General features: G+C 47.8%; 2 protein-coding genes across 3 annotated transcripts in view; one reads left to right on the top strand and one right to left on the bottom strand.

The window, feature by feature from the left end:
- The window catches only part of STPG1 (sperm tail PG-rich repeat containing 1), a 58881-nt gene that overhangs the window by 34423 nt on the left and 3788 nt on the right, over positions 1-20670 (top strand). For both annotated transcript variants that reach the window (XM_010345439.3, XM_003934855.4), the window contains 4 exons: positions 1587-1757; positions 8156-8264; positions 11256-11421; positions 20152-20342. In XM_010345439.3, coding sequence (XP_010343741.1) covers positions 1587-1757; positions 8156-8264; positions 11256-11421; positions 20152-20342 — 637 coding nt within the window. The remainder of the gene's footprint in view (positions 1-1586; positions 1758-8155; positions 8265-11255; positions 11422-20151; positions 20343-20670) is intronic.
- The window catches only part of GRHL3 (grainyhead like transcription factor 3), a 44475-nt gene continuing 40611 nt past the window's right edge, over positions 16807-20670 (bottom strand). Inside the window, exon 16 of the mRNA XM_074380290.1 lies at positions 16807-16987. Within this exon, the coding sequence (XP_074236391.1) occupies positions 16807-16987 (181 nt within the window). The remainder of the gene's footprint in view (positions 16988-20670) is intronic.

Here is a 20670-nt window from a genome sequence, read left to right as displayed (position 1 = left end):
GCTGGAACAGGCTCATAAATGCCAGCTTATGGCCAGATTGGAGGCCACAGGCCTGGCAGAAAACCAAGGGGTGTGTAGTGTTGGTGAGTGATGTCACTGTAGCCACACTCTGAGACTAATTCTATTTCGATGCTTTATAGAACATTGCCTCTACTGGGACTTTTTTGGGAAGAAGAGTTTTTCATTTTCAAAATGTAAGTTGTAAGTGTTCTAAACCAAGAGTCCGTGCTAGAATGTGCTTGTTATCACCACTCGACCCATTCCTCTTTAGAATGAGCCGTGTGATCCATGTCATGTGGTGGAGGCCGACTACTTGGGTAGGAATGCTGATCCTCTGCCTGAATTAGTGGAGGAAGTCCAGCCTCCTCATCTGTAAAGTGCAGATAATCATAAGATCTACTGCTCAGGGTTGTCATGAGGATTAAACACAAAAATCCCCCAAAGGTACTGGTTAACTCTTAGCCAGAATGAAAAAGGTGAAGCATGCGTTCAAGGCTGCGGTGACCTTACTTCTAGGAGCATCAGCAAATCCTGACGCACTGCATGTAGCCATTTCTTATTGGAATTCAAGGAACAGACCAGCTTTGGAGTTAACTCCCCATACTGAAGAGGTTGAGGTCGAGCTGGGACTTGAACCCAGGTTAGGCTCTGGACAAGAACACCCCTGCTTCTGTTGCTACACCCACCCACATGCCAGCGGTGGTCCATAAACCAGACGCTGAGAACCGTCACCACCAAGCATAGAGTGAAGTAGTGGGGGCCCCTACTGCCTTCCTTTGGGCTCAGCCACTTTCTGTGTTTGTGTAGTTACTGATTCCTATCAAGTGAGAAAATCCAGGGCAACGTTCTCAAGGTTTTAACCATTAAATAGTGGGAAATTTTTTGTTTTATCAGACTCCAGCACTTGCCATGCTATCTTAGGGGAAAGTGATGTTATCACCGAGTTTCTGTGACTTTTGTCCCTGTTCTTTTGACAAACATTGATTCTGTTTGTTTTTTAACTGAAGCTAATTTATCGTGGCTTCCTGAAAGGAGTGGGGTTGGTTTTGTTAAACAGTGAAAATCCTGGCAGATTTGATGAAAACAGTAATTTGGTGGAGGGCAGGAGGCATGGGTGGACAGCAAGCCCCCTGGAGCTCTGTTTGAAGCAAACTCATTGCTTAGGCAGTTCAGATCTTTTAACCTTAGAAACAAGATGTGAGATTTTACTCAGAAGAAAAGCCTAGGCCGAGAAGAGCGTCTGAAGCTTCCTATCACATAAATCACCCAACAGCTGATGAGTCAAGGGTAAGTGGCCTGGAACAAGATTGGGTGGAAATGCATTTATGGCAAAATCATTTTTGCCAAGTCCCAAACAGAAGATGAATAATTTGAGTTAGTTTACAGAAGCGAGTACAGGTCTGAACTTGCATTTTTCCAGGACGGATCCTCAAAGCCTGAGGTCAGTTTATCGTTGTTACCTGCCAGAAATTCGCCTTTTATAAAATGCATTTAAACCTTGTGCTGGCCGCCATCTTTTTGGCATCTGTCCTTCAGAGCCACAGGATGATGTGACAATACTGATTCTTTTGGTTGTCTCTTCACAGCGCGCCCGGTTGGACACCAACATTTCTAAATATCCTGCAGCGAACGCATACACTATCCCATCAGATTTTATTTCCAAGAGAGACTTCAGTAATTCGTGTTCCAGCATGTTCCAGTTGCCAAGCTTTAGGAAAGTTCTCAAATTTGAAACTCCTGCACCAAACCATTACAATGTAAGAGCTCTGCATGTGCTTGCTAACTATAGATCAAATGAATGGTTCACTAAACTCAAAGGAAGGGGGGATCTTGGGGACATCACATTTTAGTGCAGTTGTCAAGCCAGTTAGTTTGTTGACGATCCAATGGGTGCCTAAGGCTGTACAAGACTCTTGTTTTGTTTTGTATTGTATTGTTTTGTTTTGTTTTTTTGAGACGGAGTTTCACTCTTGTTACCCAGGCTTGAGTGCAATGGCGTGATCTCGGCTCACCACAACCTTTTTTTTGAGAGTGCAGTGGCTCACTGCAACCTCTGCCTCCTGGGTTCAAGCGATTCTTCTGCCTCTGTCTCCCAAGTAGCTGGGATTGCAAGCGCTCGCTACCACGCCCGTCTTATTTTTGTATTTTTAGTAGAGACGGGGTTTCACGATGTTGAGCAGGCTGGTCTTGCACTCCTGAGCTTGTGATCCACCCGCCTTGGCCTCCCAAAGTGCTGGGATAACAGGCATGAGCCACCGCGCCCAGCCGGCTATACAAGACTCTTACAGGGAATTTGTAAACCCCAGAGAGCAAGGTGGGCAACATGGAGGCCATTATGAATCTGTGGAGAGACCACTGCCCTGAGAAACACATACTCTAATTGGTCTCGTCCTGTAGCCTTCCTGGGACATAGTTTTCTCATCTGTAACAATGGGTGGATCAGTTACCACTTATCTGCAGCCACTAGTGATTTACTTTTTCTGTTCTAGGGAAAAGAAACTTCTTTCATATCAGTAAATAGGTGTTTTAACAGCCGTGCCCTGCCGTGCCAGCTATGATCACTTTGTATTCACCGAGGCAGAATGGCGTGTACGGTTAAGAGATGGATTCAGGATGTTTGGTGTAGCTCTTGTCTCTGCCACTGTCTAACTGTGTGGCCTTGGGCAAGTCCTTTAACCTTTCCAGGACTTAGTTTCTTGATCTTTAAAATGGGGATGTATGTTCACCTCATAGTGTTAATGCAAATATTAAATGAGATATCATCTATGCTGCATGCCCAGGACAGCAGCAGTCACCCAAGGACCGCAGAATACATGGAGCTTGGTAGAGCCATCTTGGTTAGCAAATTAAGATATTTACTTACCTTAAATAAGAGATAAGTAAGTAAGTCACAGCCCCCACTGTAAAATAGAATCAATTTTACTCGCCCTATAGGGTGATCATAAGGCAAGGAATGTGAAAGTACTCTAAAGTACCTAAGATACAAATTGTACTTAAGGTAGTAATGTTACTATGCCATTTTTTAAACTATTTTGATTGTATACATTTATTATACCATTTCCTTTTTTCCTGCATAATATTCATGAATAATAATTATTTTTCTGACTACAAAGATCCTGTCCACCTTCTACGATGGAGTTAAGCAATTATATATGTGTCCAAAGTACTCTCTAAGTGCCTACTAGGCTAGCACTGTCCACTAGAAGTAAAATGGGAGCCACAGAAGTCATTGAAGATTTTCCAGTAGCCACATCTAAAAAGAAAAAGGAACCAATGAAATTCATTTGAGTAATGCCTTTTACCAACAGATCCAAAATATTATCATTTCAACACTAATCAATATCAAAATTATTAATTTTCTGTTTGAGGAAGATTATTTTCCTTGTACTCGGTCTTTAAAATCCAGCATGTGTTTTATTCTTCCAGCACATCTTAATTGGGGCCAGCCATGTTTCCAGGCCCAATAGCCACATGCAGCCTGTGGCTACTATATTGGGCAGCCTTCCCTTGGCATAATCAGAGCCTGAAAATGATGATGAGGAGGAGAAGGAGGAGGAGGGAGTACTTCTCATGTACTAAGTGCTGGTCTAAGAGTTATGTATTAATCATATTTAATACTCACAAGTGAATCCATGAAGTGGATTATCTTGTTCCCAATTCACGGAAAAGAAGGCTGAGGCTCAGAGAGGTGAAGGGACTTGCCCAAGTTCCCCAGTTTGAAGGCATCATTTGCACATCAGCAGGCACTGGCAGATGGCTGGGGTGGGAATACGCAAAGTCACCTCGTGCCAGCCCTGACAGGCTTCCCTCTGTGGATCCTGTTGCGCCTCTGTGCCAGGCTGATGATACAGCTTAGGTTCCAGCGAGGAATTTAGAAAAGAACAGGTACACAAACAAAATAATTTCAAACCGTGGTCAACTTTGAGGGACAGCTGGAGCCTGAGAGAGAATATGTGGGGATATGGAGGTGGGCAATACCACATACTTTGGACTTGACGGTCAGAGGAGGCTCCAAGGCTGAGACCCAAGGATTGAGGAGGAGCCAGGGTTGGAGAAACAGCATGTGCAAAGGTCCTGGGACAGCAAGGAGCTCAGCCCACAAGGACCTACAGGAAGGTTGAATGGCTAGTGTAGCATGAGCTAGGGGGAGAGGGGAGAAGGGGGTGCCAGACAGGCAGTGGCCAGTTCATGCAGGGCCCTGAAGATCCCAGGAGGGAGTTCACATTTTGTTCTCTGGGTTCTCTCCAACCCCTCGTGGGTTGGAGGTGTGGGGTGGTGTGATCTGATGTTTGGTTTGTTTGTTTGTTTGTTTGTTTGTTTGTTTGTTTGTTTGTTTTTTGAGACAGAGTTTTGCTCTTGCTACCCAGGCTGGAGTGCAATGGCTCGATCTCGGCTCACCGCAACCTCCGCCTCCTGGGTTCAGGCAATTCTCCTGCCTCAGCCTCCTGAGTAGCTGGGATTACAGGCACGCGCCACCACGCCCAGCTAGTTTTTTTGTTTTGTTTTGTTTTGTTTTGTTTTGTATTTTTAGTAGAGACGGGGTTTCACCATGTTGACCAGGATGGTCTCGATCTCTCGACCTCGTGATCCACCCGCCTCGGCCTCCCAAAGTGCTGGGATTACAGGCGTGAGCCACCGCGCCCGGCTGATGTATTTTTTAAAAAGCTCCTTCCAGCTGGGTGCGGTGGCTCACACTGGTAATCCCTGCACTTTGGGAGGTTGAGGCGGTGGATCACAAGGTCAGGAGATGGAGACCATCTGGCTAACAAGGTGAAAGCCTGTCTCTACTAAAAATACAAAAAAAAAATTAGCCAGGCATGGTGTCACGCACCTGCAGTCCCAGCTACTTGGGAGACTGAGGCAGGAGAATCGCTTGAACCTGGGAGGCAGAGGTTGCAATGAGCCAGAATCACGCCACTGCCTCCAGCCTGGGTGACAGGGCAAGACTCCGTCTCAAAAAGAAAAAAGCTCCTTCCGGCTGCCGTGTGGTGAATGGACTGCAGTGTGGGTTGAAGAGTGGGATCTGGAAAACCAGTGAGGAGACTACTGTGCTAACAGGAGAGAGGACAAGGTGTGGTCCCAGAAAGTGATCAGAAGGGTCTTAGCCATTGCCCTTTTGCCAGTCCCAAGTGGGAACCAGCCTGCTTGGGTGACAGACACTGGCACTGACTGTCCATGTGGCTGCCTCTCTCTGCAGCCTCCCGGTTGTACCTGAAGGATGTGACAGTCAGTGTTTCCTATGTGATTCTCCCCAACTCAGTGTCTGCTCCTTCACCCTGCTTCCTGTCTCCAATGACCAGCATGGGTCCTGGGATGCAGTAAGCATCCAATCAATGTTTATCACATCAAAGGAAGAACTTCCCAGTAGTATACAGCTGTTAATCTAGAAATGACCAATTCCCAAGTCAGAATTGTGTCCTTCTGCCAATAGATACATTTAGGTGTATGGTTTTTGTTCATTATTGTCTTAATATGACCCTGAAAATAATACACGCTCATCATAAAATGTATTCAAGCCCTACAGAAACCCATGAATTAGAACGTGGAAGTCCATTATAATTCTACTTCCCAAAGCAAACCACTGCATCAAAAACCAAGTGCAGGCCATGGCCGGGCACGGTGGCTCAAGCCTGTAATCCCAGCACTTTGAGAGGCCGAGACGGGTGGATCACAAGGTCAAGAGATCGAGACCATCCTGGTCAACATGGTGAAACTCCGGCTCTACTAAAAAATCCAAAAAAAATTAGCTGGGCATGGTGGCACGTGCCTGTAATCCCAGCTACTCAGAGGCTGAGGCAGGAGAATTGCCTGAACCTGGGAGGCGGAGGTTGCAGTGAGCCGAGATTGTGCCATTGCACTCCAGCCTGGGTAACAACAGCGAAACTCCGTCTCAAAAAAAAAAAAAAAAACCAAGTGCAGGCCAGGCACAGTGGCTCACACCTGTAATCCCAGCACTTTGGGAGGCCAAGGTGGACAGATCGCCTGAGGTCAGGAGTTCGAGACCAGCCTGGCCAATATGGCGAAACCCCACCTCTACTAAAAATACAAAAATTGGCCAGGTGTGGTGGCACATGCCTGTAACCCTGGCTACTGGGGAGGCTGAAGCAGGAGAATTGCTTGAAGCTGGGAAGTGGAGGTTGCAGTGAGCCAACATCGTGCCACTGACTCCAGCCTGGGTGGCAGAGTGAGACTCCATGTCAAAAAAAAAAAAAACAACCAAACCAAACAAAAACCAGGTGCAATTTCTTTCCTATTCTCTTCTGCTCTGTCCCTCCACCAATATGAGCGTTATGCTATATATACACAGTACACATGCATTTGCTTCTTAGATTTCTTTCCATGGCAATACAATAAATCTGCTTCCGTCTTTTTTAACCTGCTGACTATTTTCCTGGCCTCATGGGGAAATCTTCCAGTGACACACACTCAGTGTATACAAAAATGCCCCCTTTTCAGTTGCTTTTCTGTCTGGGCGAAAAATAAAGCTGAAGTACTGTTTTGTCTACAGGTGGCTTTTTTTCAGGCCAGGAGAACAATGGTTGAGTCAAGTGGTGGGGAGTAGAAATGCGGTAATCCTGTTAGCCACACTGCTTTGAAGTCTGCCAAAGCCTTTCTCTGCCTTTGCTGCCCCGATCCCTCGCTTGTGTATTTGAGTCCTCTTCCTCGGTACTGTGTTATTACCTTCTCTCTGGCAACCTGGCTCCTCTCCACACCCCCCTCCCGTGTCCAGTAATTAACCTGTCCCATCTGGTCTGTTTGTTTGCCCTCTCTGCATGCCGTCTAGCCATTAAGGCCCTGAGAAAAGCTGAATTCCTCCACCTTTGTCAACACAAAATCAAAATGCCATCTGCATTTCTCAAGAAACATTTTTTTTTTTTTTGACAAAGGAGTATCACAGCCAATCACACCATCTTGGCGCTAGCAAATAGTTTCACTCATTCAGTAAATATCCCCAGCAATCGCAGGTTTAATTTGTATTGCCTCTGTTCGCCAATGAGTACAGGGGACTGACTGCACATTGACATTTAAAATATTTATGATGCATGTGTAACAGATGAATGATCTCAGGGTTTTTTTTTTTTTTTTTTTTCCTATTATTTTTGGAGTTCTGGACACATTGCAAACTCTGTATTTTGTGAGTTGACCAGAATTCTTAATTTCTGGTCAGTTCAGAAAAGTTGAGACAAGGGAGTGCTTGCAAATCTGATCACAGTCTGAAATGATACAATTTTGTTGTGTGCCCCAAATGCTGCATTTATAGAAGCGCTGTTTGAACAGTGAGCAATGCACCTAGGAATGAGGATGGGAATTGGTAGGGGTACATGTCCTGAAAACAGTGAAAATAGTAGAAAACCGGGTGCAGTGGCTCACGCCTGTAATCCCCACACTTTGGGAGGCCAAGGTGGGCAGATCATTTGAGCCTAGGAGTTCGAGATCAGCCTGAGAAACACAGTGAAACCCCATCTCTACAAAAAATGCAAAAAAATTAGCCAGGTGTGGTGGCGTGTGCCTGTAGTCCCTGCTACGCTGGAGGCTGAGGTGGGAGGATTGCTTGAGCCTGGGAGGCAGAGGTTGCAGTGAGCTGAGATGGCACCACTGCATTCCACCCTGGGCAACACAGCAAGACTCTGTCTCAAAAAAAAAAAAAAAAAAAAAAAAGGAAGCAAAAATAATGAAGATAATTTGCACGCATAGCATTACACACTTTAAAAAGAAAAAAGCACTTTCCTAGAGGTAATCTCTGTTGGACCACCCCGACTCCCTGGCGGGACTCCATAGCAAGAGGAGCTGACTCTCCAATCCATTTTACAGATGAGAAAACTCAGTTTCAGAGAGGTTACAGAACGGATGCAGGGCCACACAGCCTGTCCTCAGCAGAAGGGAGCCCGGAAGCTGGCCTGCAGCTAGCTGTGTGTTCTGTTTCTTGTTGAGTGACCAGCATTTTCTGGGGATCACGAACTCATAGACCACTTGAGCTGGGATGACGGCGAAGCCACAGTCAGTGTGACCTTTACAGCTCATATCTGTTCATTTGCTAAGAAGGACAGGTTTCCGTTTGATTTTTTTAATCTAGATTTGCCACTTGTCCAGGCACGATGACAAAGACAAAGAAAGGAAAGGCACTGAGCGCACTGGGCGGGTTTTCTCCCTCTAGGCCTCCGTCTCTTGCTGCAAGCAGAGAAACAACGTCTGTGCCCGAGCCGGGTTTATGTCAAAAACCCAAAGAGGATCTCTCGCCTTTGCTGGTAAAGGGCCTGCCCCAGGTAAGCAGCTGCTTTGCGCTGGCCTTGACCCGAGGGTTAATGTCCCAGATTTGATTTGCAGGGGACCTACTTCTTCACAGGGAGTCTTTGGAAGGATTTAGTCTTTGGGTGGGGAGGAGTAGGAGGCAGGTACTGAACAGACCGGAGTCGTGAGAAGACGGCCAGCCCTCCCCACCAGGAGCACAACGCCTGGCGCTGGAAATGCGCCTCCGACGCAGCTTCCTGGCCTCCCCTTTTGTGACCTGGCCTACCTGCTCTGGGCAGCCAAGTGGAGAAGTGGCTTCTCCCCCTCACAGGTGTACACATTCCTATAGCCCAGGTGCCATCAGAGGCCACCAGGGAGGGGCGGGAGATACAGGGTATGACCATACATCCTATTCCTTCAGCACTCGGCCGCCACATTCCTTTTCTCCTGCGCTAGGGGTGACCTCATCATCTAGTCATAAAACAGAGGGGGCAGGTCTGTTTCCAGAGCACCCCCCCCCACCACGTCGGGTGGTCTCCACACAGTCTTGCAGGTCCGTTGCCATAGGTTTTCACTTATCCTTGTTTTTCAGATGAGGAAATGGAAGCTCAGAGAGTTGAAATGACTTGCCCAGTGTCACACAGCCAGTAAATGGCAGGCACAAGCCCAGAGGTCTCACTAAGGAGCCCATTTCCCCCCTCATTTAATTGCCCCTTCTGGAACCCCCAAGATTCAGGAGTATGCAAGAGCTTTCCTGCAAGTGTTTCCCCTGCTGGGCTTGGGGAAAGCTGTTGTGATTCTCCTGTGCCCTCTGACCTCCAGTCCTGGAGTACTCATTATGTTAGATTATCCCAAATAGGCCCCACAGACCACGCCCCACCCCCAGGAGCCTTGGGCACCAGAGCTGTCCCAGAAGCTTTTGGGCCCCAGAATCAGGAAGAGCAGCAGGGAAGGTTGCTTCTGCAATCACGCCTCTTGCAGAGGGGTGTGGATAAAATTGTAGTGTATGTCAGATTTCAGCAAATCCAGATTAAAGTTAAAAAGATCAATCTGAAACTGAATAACAAAACCAGCACTAATTAGGAGGCTCAGCCCCAGTTCAAGCTCCCCTGCCTTGCATCATCCGTGGGCAAAACCCCGCCTTGTCTATTTGTACAGAAGAACAAAGCCGGCATCCCTGGGGTTTGGCCAGAGTCCCTGTCAGTGAGCCCTGAGATACGGGCACCTCCACAGTCCGCCATATGTGCCTGTTCCCTCCTGGGAGGGATCCTGAAAAGCTCCCAGCCCCTTATAACACGGAACAGGAGGGGAATGGTGGGTACTAGCGTCTGTTAAGCTCCCCATGGGTGCCAGGGGCCTTACATTCATGACCTCATTGAATCCTCCAAAGCCCCAAGGAGCAGGTACTTGGCGCGAAATCAGGTGCTCAGAAAGTGTGAGCTATTCTTATTTTATCCCTACTTCACAAAGGTGACAGGAAAGCAGGTGATGGGCCCAGTGTCTCACAGCGGGATTTCTTTTTGTTTTTGTTTTTGGAGATGGAGTCTTGCTCGGTTGCCCAGGCCAGAGTGCAGTGGCATGATCTCGGCTCACTGCAACCTCCGCCCCCGTCCCCTGGGTTCAAGTGATTCTCCTGCCTCAGCCTCCCAAGTAGCTGGGATTACAGGCATATGCCACCACATCCAGCTAATTTTTGTATTTTTAATAGAAACAAGGTTTCACCACGTTGGCTAGGCTGGTCTCAAACTCCTGACCTCAAGTGATCCACCCACCTCGCCCTACCAAAGTGCTGGGATTATAGGCTTGAGCCACCATGCCTGGCCGATACTGGGAACATCTTTTCAGGTTAATAAAAATCCTTTCGGAACATTGTATTAAATAGATATACAGTATATTATTATATGATAGTACCATAAACTAAGGAAACAGTATTGTTTTATTGGAAAGTGAGGTTGTTTTGAATTGATTGCAAATATGAATAGAGTGAAGAACATCTATTCACAGAGCTCCTGACAACTTAGGGGTGAGACCGCTTCCTCCTCACCTCAGTTTTGGTCATTCTCTTCTTCCTTAAAGCTTTGAACACAAATTCATTTTATTCTGTCACAGTTTCTCAAGACAAGGCATTGTGGCATGGTGGGGAAGTGTGGGCTTTGGAGACAAGCAGACCAGTCTCTATATATTGGTGCTCAATACATACATGTTAGCTGGGCATGACGGCTCACACCTGTAGTCCTAGCACTTTGGGAGGCTGAGGTGGGAGGATTGCTTGAGCTCATGAGTTCAAGACCAGCCTAGTTAAAATAATGAGACCTCATTTCTACAAAAAAAAGAAAAAATTAATTTGTAGGACGTGGTGGTCTATACCTGTAGTCTCAGCTACTTGGGAGGCTGAGATGGGAGGATCACTGAGCCCAGCAGGTCAAGGCTGCAGTGAGCTGTGCTTGTGCCACTGCATCCCAGCCTGGATAAGAGGATAAGATAACAGAGCAAGATCCTATCTCAAAAAAAAAAAAAAAAAAAAAAAAAAAAAAAAAAGATCCTTGTTGATTGCATGATATTTGCAAAGCAACCACTATGTACTAGGAACTTAAAATATTATTCAACTATCACGACAACTCTGTTGTCAGTAGAATTATTATTCTTACTTTATGGAGAAGGAAAACTGGGCTTCAGCAAGGTAGAGAGATTTGTCTGCGTCCCTGGTTAGATGACAAATTATTTAATATAATTTGGCAAATTATTTAATATCTCTGAGTCTCAGTTTCCTCGTGTTTAGAATGAAAGCAGTGATACTCATCTTGCCAGGCTAGCGCAAGAGCTAAGTCAGCGAAGTGTGTGGTTCCTGTGCCGCCTGCTCTCCGCATGGTGAGGATTGTCTTCGGCCGTCTCAGGCAGCCTTCCATCTGGCCATCCTAGAGTGACGCCACCTTGCAGCCATCGAGTGCGTTCTTAGGAGTAAGGTACCGCTCTTCACTTCCTTGAGAAGAGCTCCTTATCATGTCATAACATTTCTTTCTCCTTAGGGCATTATGACATCAACGAATCCCTTGTGAAGCAGTCGCCAAATATGATAATGTCTTGTTTTAAATCAAAAACCAACCGTGGATTAAAAGTGACGTCAACAGGCCCGGGACCCGGTTATTACAACCCCAGTGATGGCACAAAAGTTCCAAAAAAGACTCTTTTCCCGTGAGTTCCAATCGTTCTGATCTTTCTCTTGAAAGTGGTTGTGGGGAAGGAGCCCAACACCGGGAAGAGGAAGGGGTGTCACTGTGTGGCAGACCTCAGTGGCCCTTAGTCACACATAATGGTGCTCAACAAATACCTGTCGAATGCCTGATATTTATTGAGCAACCGCTGTGTGCCAGAAACGTAAAATGGTATTCCATTATCACTATAATCCTTTTGCAGGAATTGTTATTCTTACCCCGTAGAGGAGCAAGCTAGACTTCAGATTTGGTGGGAGATTTGCCTAAGTCCACACAGCCAAGTCCAGGAGCCACAGGGAATTCATTGGCCCAGGGCTGTCTAAGTCTTTCCTCATCCCCCATGAGGCTGGCTTCCCCTGATGCTGACATTGTTCTATTTTTATAACATACAATCTTCGCTGCAGTGGCAGGACATTCAGAAGCAATCAAGCTTTCGTAGTTTTATACTGATGGAAGTTTAAGCCCAGACTTTTGAGTTGGTCATACCTGCTGGATTTGTAATTCAGCTCTGCTGTTTTTATACTGTGTGACCTTGGGCACAGTTCTAAACTCTCTGAGCCTCCATGTCCTCATCTGTAAAGTGGGAATAATTCCTGCCTCATAGGGGTATGAAAATACATGTCTGACTGGGCGCAGTGGCTTGCGCCTGTAATCCCAGCACTTTGAGAGGCCGAGGTGGGAGAATCGCTTGAGATCAGGTGTTTGAGACCAGTCTGACCAACATGGAGAAACCCCACCTCTACTAAAAATACGAAAATTAACCAGGCATGGTGGTGCCTGCCTGTAATCCCAGCTACTCGGGAGGCTGAGGCAGGAGAATCACTTGAACCCAGGAGGTGGAGGTTGTGGTGAGCCAAGATGGTGCCACTGCACTCCAGCCTGGGTGACAGAGTGAGACCCTGTCTCAAAAAAAAAAGTAAATAAAATGTATGTTTGGAATTGGCATTGCAGCTGGTGACTCAATATGAACACAGATTTTTAAAAGTAAATTCAGGGATTTGTGTTACCCTGTTTAGTATCCTGTACATTTGATATTACCCTCACCTAAGAGCCTTAAATATTCACAAGGCTTCTTTATTTCTCGAATGATTCTAGAACTTCTAGAGCTAACTGCAGTTAGGGTTAGTCCCGCTGTTACCTTCTCAGCTCTCACTCTTAGGTATCCCCTTCAGGCAGGGCTGACCACTGGGAGGGCTGACCAGGTGGCACCAACCATATATCTACCTGGGCCCCTCCAGAGAGATCAGGCAGGCAGTGGGAGCCATGGCCACAGTGGGTCAGAAGTCCAGGCAACCCAGAGAGGCTGACAACATTCGGCGTAGTCTGATTATCAGCCTAGGGCAAGGGGACCGCAGTTAGAGGTGAGAGTTGTGAATCTGCCAAGTCAAACTTAAGATCTAGAGAGGGGATTGAGACCTCAGCTGGAATCCACCAGAGGAGTCCCTTCTGCCTTCCGGTTCTAGGGCTCTGCAGGCTGGCCTTAAACAGGCTGTAGGGCTAGGGGCTGGGACAGGCCAGTCTCCAGAACAGCTCTTTCTCTGGAAAGTCTCTCCAAAGACCTCCCACCTCCAGGCTTGCGTGTGGCGCCTCCACAAGCAACCGTTCACTTACTCTGCCAGGGAAAGAGTTGTCAAGAGGACAGGTGTTGGGGTTGGCCGACCAGAGTATGAAACCCAGCTCTGTACCTTCCAGAGACTTCTCTCTGAGCCTCAGTTTCATGTTATTAAGTAGAGATAAGAATCTTATCTTGTAGGGATTCCATAAAGATTCGATGAGAAAGTGTTTGAAAATAGCTATTTCTGGCTGGGTGCAGTGACTCATGCCTGTAATCCCAGCACTTTGGGAGGCCAAGCAGATGGACCACTTGAGGTTAGGAGTTCGAGACCAGCCTGGCCAGCATGGCAAAACCCCTCTCTACTAAAAATACAAAAATTAGCTGGGCGTGGTGGCACATACCTGTAGTCCCAGATACTTGGGAGGCTGAAGCAGGAGAATTGCTTGAACCCGGGAGGTGGAGGTTGCCATGAGCCAAGATCACGCCACTGCAGTGCAGCCTGGGTGACAGAATGAGACTTGGTCTCAAACAAAAAGAAAAAAAGAAAAAGAAAATAGCTATTACCCTTATAATGATAGCTGTGGTTATTGCATTGGCATGGTAGCTCAAGCTCCAAGCCCAAATTTGGAAGCTTCTTCAAGGAAAACGGTGAATTAGCGTGAGAGTGGAGGCCACTCAGTTTTTAACTGCTTTATCTGGTGAAGTATCTTCTGGCTTTTGCTCAAGTTTGAACAGGTGGTTCGAAATCATTCTTATTTTATGGCATTTGCATTTGTCAGTCAGAAGGCTCTACAGAGTTCTGGTTCTGTGCTGGAGGCTCAGGTGAACAGCACACCACCCCTCCAGCCAGCCTCATCTGGGAACAGCCTCAAAGCTGTGGAGAAGCATGCAGCAAAATGCTGGGTTAGGTGGCCTCAGGGGTGTGTGACTATGCAATCCCAAGGGGCCCTCTTCCCACTGGGTGCTGCAGGTCTGGCGCATCCAGGGCTTGCTGGCTCTCTGCCAGTGCTTCATAAATAAAAGGTCTTTGGTTAACAAGCCTGGGAAGCACTGCATAGCAATCCTCTGCCCCTGAGAACATTGCAGTCCATCCTCACAGGCATATTAAAGGCTCTGAGAAGGTCTGCAGTAAAGGAACCTATTAACCTGATGTCTTCTAAACTTGGGTTTACCCTGATGAGTGAATGGTGCCCAGGCTCTACAATAGGACATTTGTGTAGCTGGCTCTGTGGTCTGGGGCTGCTCTAGGCACCTCTCTGGGTCTTCATTTCTCTACAAGTGAAAAGAAGGGTATCTGCCTTTCTGACACATTAGAATCCCAGGTTTGCTCACCGTGACACTCAGGAGGGCACACAGGGGGCAATGAAAGCGGAGCCAGCCTGGACCCACAGAGGAGGTCCAGATTATGTACTTTAACATTAATATGGAAAAGATAAAGGTAAGAAATCTATAATTTTATTTGGAAAGCAAGAAGATAAGACTGGTGGGCTTTGGAGTATTCTAAAAAAAAAAAAAAAAAAGCAACCATCTGTTCCTGGTGAATGACAAAGAAAATGATGTCATGAAAAGAAAAGACAGCTGAGTATCAGAAGCAAGTGAAGAATCTGGGAATCACGGGTGGATGGGGGTTGAAGGCAGTCTAGGTGCTCAGCCTCTGTCTCCTGTGTCCCAGTTCCCGCCACAGCAGCTACAGCTTTCCCTATTCCACACTTTGCTCCTGCTGTTCCCTCTACTGGAAATGCCCTTCCCCACCTGAAAATTTTCTGGATTTCTGGAGGAAATATCCAAAATCCAGTTTCTCAAATTCCAATTCTGTTTCCTCCTGTGTCCCTGGAGGGAAGAGAGGGACAGGAGCCACGGGGGTCCTGAGATCGGTAGGCCCCTGAGAGTGACGCCATCTGCATGCAGTTTCCCTTAGGACTGTGTCCACATCAGACCTAATCCTCTTTAGCTCTCCATGGCTACATGGAGCAGCGGTGACTCACTGCCACTTTTCTCATTTGGGAACACACATGAGCCACGCAGCAGGAGACCTGCCCTCATCTGCCTTGGGTTGGAGTTGATGGGCTCCTCATTCTTGGGCAGAGTTATGGCTACAGAAATGTTCTTCTGGATCTGCTTTCTTCAGAGTGCAGGAAGAATCAGTGCAGATGTGAATTCTCCCTGGAGGTTTTAGTCCCATGTTACTGGCCAAAAAATGTAAAGCCCAGCCGTGTGAGGATGGGTGGATATGATCAAAGCTCAGGAGGCGGCTGTTAGGGCAGGGAACAGCTGACCACATCTCCCGGGGAGGCCATGGAGGCTGCATGGGCAGTGGGTTAGCACAGGCCCCGTGGAAACTCCACTTTCCCCGCTCACCAGCACTGTGGGCCTGGGGGAAGGAAGGTCACTTAACTCCCAGTGAATTCAGAGTCATCCTTGGTGAACTGGGATAAGAACATCTCATCATGTGGTTGCAAGGATAAAAGGCGATAACTCACATAACTCATAGGGTAACCTGTACTTTTATCAAACAGGTGAGTGGGTCCTCTGTGTCGTCCTAGGGTTTCTAGTGTGGCCCTGTAGGGCGGATGCTGTGTGAGGGGCTGGCTGGCGGTGAGCACTGGCGTTTCTGGCTCCTTAGCTAAAGGTCACGCCATCAGGTGTTCCGTGGCCATGGCCACCTTGCTGACTCAAAAGCTAAGAGGATTTCTCAGCTTCCAGGGTGCCTTCAGAAGCAAAGGGAAGTGTCAGCCAAGGTTTCACTTCTTGAGGTCTTCGATATCTGTCCCAGTGGCGACTCAGTGACTTCGGGTGAGTCAGGGTGAGGGTTTTGGAGATCAAAATAGCTCCTCCTAGGCGATGCCTTCCGACACACTCCCCAGCGGAGGCGTAATGCTCGGGCTGTCTTTCTAACCCTTGATCTGCATCCTGGAGTTGTAAGCCACTGGATTTGCACAGGCACGCTGTCTTGTCACTGCCAGAGCTGAAAAAATCAAGCCCTGTTGGCCACACTCCAATTTTGGTAATTAGATTGGACCCACCTTAACTTCCCCTGGGATTTTCAATTAGATATGGGATGCTTCTTCCCAAGCGGCTGTAATCTGTCACCCGCTACCCTGTTAAACAGATACTGCATTCCACCCCAGAGGCAACCAGCTGCCCTTTAATGATGAGAAAAATTGGCCCTTTATCCCTCCCAACCCTGGGAATCCCTGAGGCAGAGTGAATGTGTGCCTGGGAGTGTCCGGAGGGTCTCGGATGCCTTCCCCAAGTGGCCTGCTGAGTCCTCTAAGACGTTCATTATTCCTGGGTGATTTGCAAACAGCTCACGTTGGAAGCTGCAAACACACTTAATCCAGTTGTGGCCAACTCAGAGGCTTTGATAGATGTTTTCTTTCCACGGGGCAGGGCCAGGGTGGCTTTTATAACTGAGCAGTGAGGCTCATAAAAGCCCTGGTCACAATGCTCTGTGGGTTTGATCCGGCCTGACCTTTGTGATTTGCCAGCCCCACCTCGGCACAGAGGGACCAGCCCTGGATGAGGATGAAACCGTCAGGTGGGCTCAGATGCCTGCACTCCTTTACCTGCTGCAAGCCCTCTGCTTTTCTCTGCACTTCAGCAAATGTTCCCAGGATAGGGCTGGGGGCCTCAAAGCTGAGGAAGACACAATCCCTTCCCTTAAAGAGCTAGGCACGTAAAATCCACGGAAAACGCAACATTGTAAGTGCAAAGCATTAGCCAGAATGTACCAAGGGCCACATAGGCCGAGCTGAGAGCTCTCAGATGTGATCTGGCATCGTCCTTCCACCTCTCCTCCAGGCGCATGTGTCACTCCGAGTTTACGGAGTGCAGGCTGTTTACAGTGGCAGGGCTGGGATTTGAATCCAGGTCCCTCTGCCTCCAAAACCCATTTCCAAAATCCATGTTCCTCTCTTGAGTCACAGGATGGTAACATCCAAGACAGTCAGGGGCGGTGAGACAGGGGTGTGGGTGTAGGAGAGAAGTTTTCCTGAAGGAAGTGAGAACATCAAGAATTGAATTCGAGTTGGTAGGGAAAGTTGGTGCCCCCGACAGAGGGGACGGGGCGAAGACATGGAGTTGCTGAAGCGTGCTGTGTTGGGGGTTTCTGGAAGGCAAAACGGAAGCGGTGGGACCATGGGAGATTAGGCTGGATTGAGAGGCCATAAATGGATCTTGCCTTTAACTTTTCATCAGAGTTAATAAGTGAGGAGGATCAGAAGCAGGTGAAGGACCCGGAAATCACAGGAGGATGGGGCTTGAAGGCAGTCTAGGTGCTCAGCCTCCGTCTCCTTGTGTTCCAGTTTCCACAGCAGCTACAGCTTTCCCCACTCCACGCTTTTGCTCCACTGTTCCCTCTGCTGGAAATGCCTTCCCCACCTGAGGATTTTCTGGATTTCCAGGTGGATTTCTGGATTCATCCTGTTGGATGAATGTCCCTCTGTCTCTGTCTCTTTCTCTCTGCTCTAAATGCAGTTGTGTGTGTGTTTGGTTTGTTTGTTTGTTTGTTTGTTTGTTTTTACCTCTATTCTAACAGATTTCGTTTTTAAACAAATGTTACAAGTAAAGCACTAGTTAAAATCCCTAAAAATCCTGGATGGTAGGTATCATTTCCACCATTTTACAGATGAGGAAACTGAGGCTTAAGGAGGTTAAGAGCCTTTTCTAAGAACACATAGCTGGTGAACAGGGAAGTGGGGATTCAAACCCAGCTCTGTCTGAGTGCAAAGCCCGTACTGCCTGAAGTTGCCACCAGTCATGACTGTTACTGGCAGTGGATTGCCAAGCCCTTAAGGACACTCAGGTCCGTGTCTTAGTACAGAACAGTCTGGATTCACAAGCATGCCTGGCCCAGAGCCACACACATGGCTGGCGTGCATAAAAGATCCATAGAGCTGGGCTGAAGATTCTGAGCCTCTCCTGGACATATCAAGGGAGTGGAAGACAAGGGACCCTCTCTAACCCATCTTGCCAAGAACACTGGTGAGTCATTAACTCTGCATGCTCCAGCCTCCTGCAGACTGTCCTTGGCTAGGAAAGCAGATACCTCATGGTTTTCTCAAAGAACAGGGTGGGAATCTTGGACTTGGAGTGACCCAGACCAATGATGGGGTGACCTCATACAATGGTTGATTCATTCCAGCTTTAATTTCCAGGAATCAAACCTGTCTCTCCATGATGCCAGCCACAAACTCATCAAATGTCTGGAGGTGTTTTGAAGGGGGAGCCGCAAGCCAGAACAAGGAGAAGCCAGTTTTATTTATAAGGGGAGAGGTTGTTGATTACACCCTATAACCAGTTCTTCCGTGCAGATTCAGAGCAAAAAGGGAGGCAGCATGTCCCCCACTTCCCTGTGGGTACCTTTGTTCTAAATATAAGCATCCACGCCAGCTGCTCCTCCCCCACAAGATGTGAACCCAAGCACGTTTATGATGGCTTTTGGTGTCCTCCCTGACAGAGGGAAGGGTATCCCCTGCCTCAGCATGACTCTGGGATGGAAGGCCCCTAAATCAGTCCTTTACAAGGCTCACTTGCTTCCCTGCCACCAAGCAGCACACAGTGGTGTTGACACAGGGCTCATCAGAAGAATAACAACTACCATCACTGAGCACCTACTATGTGCTGGTGCTCTGCTAGGTGCTTTGCATACCTTTTCTCTACTCATCATAACTCCTTTATAAAGTTAGTGTTATTGGTCCTTGCCATGCTGTGTACACTGACACTAGGCTGCAGAGAGGTCGGGGCCCTCGTCTTGCAGCCGGTAAGTGGGGTGACTAGAATTCAGTCTCAGGTCTGTGTGTCTCAGTCCCCTCTGCCATCATGCTTTCTCCATATTGCTAGGCATCAAAGACATGAGTTCTATGCCAGCATTCCTACGAACATGCTCTATAACTTTGGATCAGTTACTCTGTCTCTCTGTACACCAACATTTTTAGACAACTAAGGAGGTTGAGAAGACATCACTTGGGTCCCCTCAAGCTCTCTGCGTTTAAGAAGGTGTTGGGTAAAGTGCAGCAGTGCCCCCGTGGCCAGGAGTCCCCTCCTCTGCTTGGATGGGCTGGCTCCCTTGGTCGTTGAGTGCTGTGGGAGGCTCCCTTGGCCATTCAGTGCTGAGAACCTCCTCGTTCCTTTTGGTGAGAGGCCTTAGAAAAAGCCTTGGGCGTGAGGCAAGAGGAGGCAGCCTTGCTATTGCGTGGTTGGGAGAGTAGCATGATTCCTGTAACAAACCCAGAAGTTTCTGACAACCCAGTGAAACTTTGAATCAAGGCCTCATGAAAGGTCACAGCAGGCAGGGACCTCAGAGGTCATCTTGCCCAACTTCTTCCTTTTACTGAGGGGAAACTGAGGCCCAGAGTGAATTAGTGACCAAGCTAGGATTCAAGTACAGATCCTATTTCTCTTTCATTTAATGTTTCAATCTCAGAGATCAAAGGTAGACTCCCCTCCTTGAAGGAGGTGAAGACAGACCTGAAAACAATGGCAGTGTAAGTGGTAAGGGCTACAGAGTCTCTTGATTTCCAACCCAGTGCTTTTCCACTTCTGCCTCCTGCCTTGCCAGGATGATATAGGATTCTGGAACATCAGTGTTACAGTGGCCTCTAGAGACCTGCTGGTCTTGGGAAGGCAAATGTCTGGAATACGGGATGCCTCTTTCTCTTCCCTGCCATGGCAGACATCACAAGTGGATCACCAAGGCCTCTTCTCATTGACTCCATGCGAAGCTTCAGGGTTTTTTGTTTTTGTTTTTGTTTTTGTTTTTTCTGCAGAACTCCAGCCAGGCACTATCAACTGGTTGGAGTTGGCACATGAGATACACACTGTCTGCCATTCCTGATTAGCTCCACGTCTCCAACAATGCCCACAGAGCTCTCACTGTGTGCCAGGTCCTGTCCTGAGTACCATGTTTCAGGCACATCATCTCATTTATCCTGACAACTGTGACCTCAAAGTAGGTACTGTTACGATTGCCACGTGCAGATGAGGAAACGGATCCAGGGGTCCCTAGCTCACTACCAGTGGAGTTAGGGCTCAGGTGCCATGCCCAGTCCTCTTGCAGACAACTTGGTGCTGTGCAGGCCTTGGCTATGTCTAGAAACTGTACCTTCCCCCGCTAGACTGCCTTCGTGACATCTTCCCATTTTATCTTTCCCAAAGGAAAAACCCCATCCTGAACTTCTCTGCTCAGCCTTTGCCTCTGCCCCCAAAGCCGCCTCTCCCGGGTCCTGGTCAGTATGAGATCGTGGACTACTTAGGGCCCCACAAGCATTTCATCTCTAGTGCATCATTCGTGTCCAACACCAGCCGGTGGACCGCGGCGCCATCTCAGCCAGGCCTGCCTGGCCCAGGTCAGAGGATTGTTTCAAATGATGATCAAAACCAAATCTTCTGGAATTGTTCGTCGTTCTTGGGTCATTGAATGCCACTGATTCACGGGCTGTTTCCCAAACAAGTTACAGGGATGAGAGTAGATTTGGAAGGGTTATCAGTTCACATTTTCACAGTATAAAAATGTTTTGCTTTTTTAAGGTGAAAGGGCTCTTAGACATGGTCTGGGCCAGGGATTCATAACTGAGGACCATCAGTAACTAAAAGGCTTACAGTCTCGGAGTCTGGGACTCTGCAGTCGGCTGCAGATTTGGCACATACAGACATTATTTCCTGGGAAAGGGGGCC

Source organism: Saimiri boliviensis, chromosome 11 (genome assembly GCF_048565385.1).
Source record: "Saimiri boliviensis isolate mSaiBol1 chromosome 11, mSaiBol1.pri, whole genome shotgun sequence".
Lineage (NCBI taxonomy): Eukaryota > Metazoa > Chordata > Mammalia > Primates > Cebidae > Saimiri > Saimiri boliviensis.
The sequence above is the reverse complement of the archived record's forward strand: the minus strand, read 5'-3'. Positions and strand labels throughout refer to the sequence as shown.